This window comes from Gadus macrocephalus, chromosome 8, assembly GCF_031168955.1.
Source record: "Gadus macrocephalus chromosome 8, ASM3116895v1".
In the NCBI taxonomy this organism is placed as follows: domain Eukaryota; kingdom Metazoa; phylum Chordata; class Actinopteri; order Gadiformes; family Gadidae; genus Gadus; species Gadus macrocephalus.
In genome coordinates, this window is record NC_082389.1 from 7,873,281 (window position 1) to 7,879,805 (window position 6,525).

Consider the following 6,525-nt stretch of genomic DNA (forward strand, 5'->3'; position numbering starts at 1 on the left):
CAGGGCTCCGACCCGCCCCGGGCGGGGGCCGCCACGGTCCACGAACAGATCCGACAAGTGGTGATGAACCTGGAGGACGTGCTGGGCGGCTTGAAGCAGGTTCACTGGGAGATGAAAGAGGTGGGTGGCCCACAACTGCTGTGTGGATATACTAAGTCTGTGTTTAAAAGCCTATGTCTGGTGTGTTTACCCCCAAGGTCGGTCCTAAGACTCAGCTGTTCCTGTTGGTGTCATGGACGCTGTGGACAGATGCGCCCTTGACATTTTTCAAATGATTTCCAAAGAGTTCATGGAAAGGTGTGTGTGTGTGTGTGTGTGTGTGTGTGTGTGTGTGTGTGTGTGTGTGTGTGTGTGTGTGTGTGTGTGTGTGTGTGTGTGTATTTGTCCATCCATGTGTTGATGCACAGACTTATCATCTCTTGCAGGAGCATTGATTGAGAACGATTCACACTGACCTTTCGCAGAACGGCGATGGAGCTGGCAGAGTTCCTGGCGGTGCATTACACACTCAGGCCTGAGACCGTTACTCGATTATAATGTGCAGTTCCCATTTTGCGAGCAACCCCTCAAAGTCCAATGTCTGCAAAACCCTATCATTGGGTTGCAGCGCAGAAATGAATCCATAAATGAAGGTTATATTTTTGCAAGGAATGACAGCGATGCTGAGGTAAACTGAGGATACGTTCGGTTTTGTCTGGCAGGATGTGTGCTGTGGTGGGCACTGTACGCGAGGCGGTTCCCCTGCCTAGTTCTACTGTCCTAACAGACGTAACGCTGTGTGTTCAGGTGGTGGACCACATCGACCGCCTCACGGCCAACATGGACCTCGGCGACGAGGGCATCGCCGTCACCCCCGGCAACGAGCCCGCCGACTCCTACGTCCCCCCGCGACCGGTCGGCCTCGGCCCCGCCCCGGCGCCAAACCCCAAACCGCCGTCCGTCCAGAACCACGTGTTCCTCAGGACTAACGCCCCCTCGCCCGTTCACGTGGCGTCCGTGGTCAAGACCAGCCGCGTCCCCCCGCCCCCGGGGCCGCCGGGCGCCGGGGACGGGGCGGGGCGCAAGCGGCCGCAGCTGGTCTCCAACGGCCACCTCCCCCACCTGTGCCCGCCCAGGTACTCTGAGCTGCAGGACCCCTGGCGCCGCGGCACGGACCCCGAGGAGGGGACCGCCGCAGGGAGGTGGTCGCCGGGGCCCAGGACTCAGAAGCCCCCGCCGTACCCCCAGAACGGGAGGTGCGGGAAGGGCCCGGTGCCCCCTCCCATCCCCGTGAAGACCCAGACCCCTTACCCTGGGAGACGCGGACAGAACACCAGCATGGTGTGACGGAGAGGGCCGGCCGGCCGGGGCCCCCAGGGGCCTGAAATAAGACCCGGGAACGACGATGGAGGTCTGAATGAGCCAGCCAGGGCGAGAACGTATGGTAGGTCGCTTTTTTTTTATGCGATTCCTTCTTTTTTTTTTATGAGCTCTGGACACTACCGTTGACTTCATGGACTTTTATGAAGGGGTGTAGCCGGAGACGTTCGTCACTCTTTATGGGTGCGTGGGCTGGGGAGGAAGTCGGATCATGAATAGCGGTAGTGTGTGTGTGTGTGTGTGTGTGTGTGTGTGTGTGTGTGTGTGTGTGTGTGTGTGTGTGTGTGTGTGTGTGTGTGTGTGTGTGTGTGTGTGTGTGTGTGTTTGTGTGGGCGGTAGATGTAATCTATGTGTCTGCTTTTGTTGTTGTCATTATTTCCCAGGCTTCACTTGAGTCAGAACAGAGGGAAAAAACTATCGTAAAGCGTATTAACTAAAGCAGTTCGCTCCCAAGATTAACATAAAAGGAATGCGTTATCCGATAAACGTCTGTTGCACTAACTTAATAGAAACTAAAAGTGCAAAGAAGCAAGACCGGATCCAATGTTCCTCGAGTCAAGACTTGATTTTCATTGTTTGAGGAGATGTTGTGTTTTGTGCCAGATCTGGAGAATCATTGCACCAATAACCTTGCCAGAATTTATAGTTACTTATTTGACTATTTTCCCCGTATATCGTACAAAACACAAGAACAATGTCTCGGATCTTGAGAGAGCTCTGTTGTAGTTAATCTTTGTAAGTACTACCAGACAAACAGAATGTTCTATGAAGTAATTCCAGTCTTAACATCTTAATTTTCTTTGAGCAAGGATAAACAAGGATAAACAATCCAAACTTGCTGCAGTTTGGATTGTGCTTGTTTATGCCTCATGTAATGCCTTAAGTTAACCGATTATTACTATTACATGTGTTATCCTCCAGCAATACAAACTATGAGTAAATAATAATGAATAACAAATGCTGTTAAAGAACAAACCCGAAAATAGAGCCACACTAGCTCAAGAAGCAGCGAGGCACTTTGGTCCACTGCTCCCCTCTTGTGGAGAGTATGCAAAACTGCAATCTGTTTTTCTGGGGCCGTTTCAAGTTGGGCAAGAACAATCTGGTTTTAATCATAAAAAACCTCTGGCCTCGTGCCAGAGACAAACGAGGCAAACCGAGGCAATAGCAACGTTTGTGACGGCATTATAAACTTGAGCGGTAGTAAAGGGTTTTTACTGCGGCTACCTTCGTTGTGAAGTGAAAAGGAGACTGCAGTGACCACATGGCGTCCATTGTGAAATAACTCGCACAATTATTTTTCTGTGTGAAATTGTTCTGGGGTGACATGATTATAACCCATGTTCCAATACATGAACTTGTAGTGAGCTCCATAGAGCTTAATGTACGATATATTACTTTTTCTCCTTCTCTATCTCCCTTCTTGGATTTTGCTTGCAAGTTTATTTGCAGACATTGTATTGGGGGTCTAAAGCCTTGCATCTTGAATTCGACTATCAGGATTGGTCACCCTGTTCTCCCTAAAGTAGAGTAATGTACTGCAGAGACAAGCGCGTGCACGCACACGCACATGCACACACACACACACACGCACACACACACACACACACACACACACACACACACACACACACACACACACACACACACACACACACACACACACACACACACACACACACACACACACACACACCTAGCACGCACAGGCACAGAGGCACACAAACTCACACACACACACAGGCAGACAAACACACACACACAGGCATAAAAATGCCCCCTCCAATGCAAACATACGCAGACGCGTGTACGCACACATACACACCCGCGCACATACAGACAGACACACACACACACACGCAAAAATACCCACGCAAACAAACACAAACACACACACCCATGCAAACACACACACACACACACACACACACACACACACACACACACACACACACACACACACACACACACACACACACACACACACACACACACATACAGGCACAGTGGCACCCAGACAAACACATACACACCCACACATGCACACTCAAAGACACATAACTCTGCAGCAACAGAGACAAACGGTGACAGTCGTGATGGAGACGGTGTTACAGCAGTAGGTTTACGAGTGACTCACAAGGACACCTCCTCTATCTGCCTTATCATAGGGATGCCCTTACACCTACCCACGTCCCACTCACACCCACCCACTCACCATTCATTCTAGTAACCCAACAAGGGTATGACTGGCATCAATAGAACGGTAGAGAGAGACAGCAAGAGAGATTGAGAGAGAGAGAGATAGAGAGAGAGAGAGAGAGAGAGAGAGAGAGAGAGAGAGAGAGAGAGAGAGAGAGAGAGAGAGAGAGAGAGAGAGAGAGAGAGAGAGAGAGAGAGAGAGAGAGAGAGAGAGAGAGCCTTGGGGCTTCAATGAATGACATTTATTTTATTTCACTAGGGAGAAACAAGAGTTTACTGGAAGCATGTGCATACTGAATATAAATGTTTTGCTATTGTGTGTGTGTGTGTGTGTGTGCCTATTTATGTATGATGTATGCATGTGGGTTGGTGTGGATGTGTGTGTGTGTGTAAGGGTGTGTAAGGGTGTGCATGAGTGCTTCTAGGTGTTTGTTTGGGGTTTTCCTTCATCCTTGTCCTCCCTGTTTCTTGTCCACCAGGACCCTGCCACTAGGAAGCATCTCCCTCTACGACAGACAGATGAGACGGACGAGGGAAGCAGGACCCTCCACACACAGGAGGACGCATGAAAGGAGATGAAAAGGAACTGATAGAGAGAGAGAGTTGGAGAGGGAGAGAGAGAGAGAGAGAGAGAGAGAGAGAGAGAGAGTTAACCTTCCATCGGGCAAACATGACCCGCAAGCCTGCATGGGGAGAAGCATCTGAAGAGGGGTGGACGCATCGAAAGGTCTCCAAGCTGTCTCGTGGGTCTCCTGTTGGCGGTGGCTCTTTCCCCTCTATTGGATGACATAAACGACGATGGGTCACCCTATCCCTCAGTCCCCTACCGACGTCACCACCGCCCCCCAGCCCCACCACCACCAACACCATCGGCCCACTACCAAGATGAGACGACCGAGGGACTGTGCTACTCTATTTAAGACCTAAGATGGATAAATGATTCACTGAATCAGTGAATCATTTATCCATCAGTCTGACGATGGTGTGTGGAGGGTCTCAGGACGCCGCGTCACATGACACCCCCGTCTCAGGACACCACGTCACATGACGCAGGCCGTGGCGACGCGTGGGCTCGTGGAGGAGGAGGTCCACATGGGGGACAGGGCCTGTGATGATCCCAAATCCCACAGGGTCACTGTTGAGTTGAAGCACATGCTTCATCTAAGGGCTAGCTTCTCAGATTCCTCTGTGCTCTCTCAGATATTCTGTCAATGTTGCTCCCTGACCACTGAATGTTACCGCATTTGCAAATTGATTAAATAAAAACCATGCCTGTCTCGAAATAGGTTTCACATCCGGAGGCGGAAAAAAAAAACCTGAATAGGTTATTTATAACGTGTTCATCTCTCAGGTGGGAGCCATTCAGCCATATTGGAACCAGCATGGGTCCGTTCCCGACTTTCCATGCATGCTGACACTCATAGGAGCGTTTCACCGCGTTAAGAAGTCTGTGTTGTGTGACCTCATTCTGCCAGAGAGCTTTGTGTCCAAGACAAATCTGTGGCATCATGTTGTCTTGCTTTCACGTTTGGTTTGTCACTTTCACATGTTGGTATGACTTCAGATGCCATCACGGTGTCAACAAGACAAAGGGACTTAGTCTTCTCTGCACTTTGCAGCAATACGTTCCATTATGTATTCGATGATGTATTCATATATAGGAGTTGTTCTGTTCCAGTACACTGTGACCTAATTATTAACTTGCTAATATATTTTATGGATTCCTGTCACACCCTGTCTCTCGCTCTCTGTGTGACTCTCTTTTTGTCGGTCTCTCACTTTCTCTCTCTCTCTCTCTCTCTCTCTCTCTCTCTCTCTCTCTCTCTCTCTCTCTCTCTCTCTCTCTCTCTCTCGCTCTCTCTCTCTCTCTCTCCTCCAGCTGTGGACAGACACTTTGATTCATAACCCCAAAAATAGTCCTTCTATCCTGTTATTCTGTACTTGGACCTGCGCCATGAAACTTTTAAAGGGCAATCACTGTCCTTTTTATTTCCCCTCCTGCTGAACCACAGACCTAAGTGCTTTATATTGAGATGCTGAGGTTGATTTACCGGGCTGTCATTAGACACTCATTATCTCAAAACGTTGTGAATGAATGTGATAGAAAGAAGTGAAGATTACAAATATACGTTTTAACAAGAGCAATGAGTGAGTACCACCTTCACTCTCTTGATCCCCTGTTCACTCCCTCCCTCCCTCGTTGATGCCATTATTCACTCCCTCCCTCCCTCCCCTCTCTCCTTCACTTCCAGCCTACCTCACTCAATCACTTAATCCTTCCATCCCTCCCCCCTAACTTCCCCCCCCCACCCCCCCCCCCCCCCCCGCCTGTGTTGAGGCAAGGTTAAGTAATGTCTAAGTGAGTGTTGGCAAAGGACAAGCTAGCTGTGAGTGGTTTATAAACACAAACAGAAGGTTAAAGATGCTGTCGGGGTCCACAAGGCGACAACGTTTTAGCTCTCGTCGCAGTGACCTATCAGCAGGCAGAATGTACGCGCTGGAAGAAGACATTCTAAAGCTATTATTTGATAAGGGGTAGAGGCAGAGACAAATAAATATTCAGTGATTCCAGATAAGCAAACGGTTATTTCCATCCCAAACGCAATGCTCTTAAGACATTGAGCAGGCCGTTCATCACACCCTCTTCTCCATTGTGAGAATATATTTAGTCCACTTGGTATTCCTGCGGAGACACGTGTATACTTATCAGCAGATAACGAAAAAAAGCTGAATATATCCTAACCCAAGCCATCCTACTCTCGTTAAAACAAACACAATCTACACAAAAGTAAACATCTGCGAGGATAAGATGAAGGCAGACGCCGACCGGCGACTAAACATCAACCGATGGTATCCATCATCACAGATGGCGGCAGTGTGTCTCCCGTCTGGGGGGATCCAGACATAAAGACTTTGGGTGGGGCCATAGACCCCGCGGGGTGTGTGCGCTACCATCCACAGACCAGT

The 6,525-nt window shown here is 49.4% G+C and overlaps 1 protein-coding gene across 2 annotated transcripts in view; it reads left to right on the top strand.

Annotated features, from left to right (window-relative positions):
- Positions 1 to 5,288, top strand: part of LOC132462801 (basic proline-rich protein-like) — a 7,540-nt gene extending 2,252 nt beyond the window's left edge. For both annotated transcript variants that reach the window (XM_060058553.1, XM_060058552.1), the window contains 3 exons: positions 1 to 120; positions 787 to 1,423; positions 4,038 to 5,288. The exon at positions 1 to 120 is cut by the window's left edge. In XM_060058553.1, the coding sequence (XP_059914536.1) occupies positions 1 to 120; positions 787 to 1,326 (660 nt within the window). In that variant the 3' untranslated portion in view covers positions 1,327 to 1,423; positions 4,038 to 5,288. The remainder of the gene's footprint in view (positions 121 to 786; positions 1,424 to 4,037) is intronic.
- The last annotated feature ends 1,237 nt before the right edge of the window (positions 5,289 to 6,525 follow it).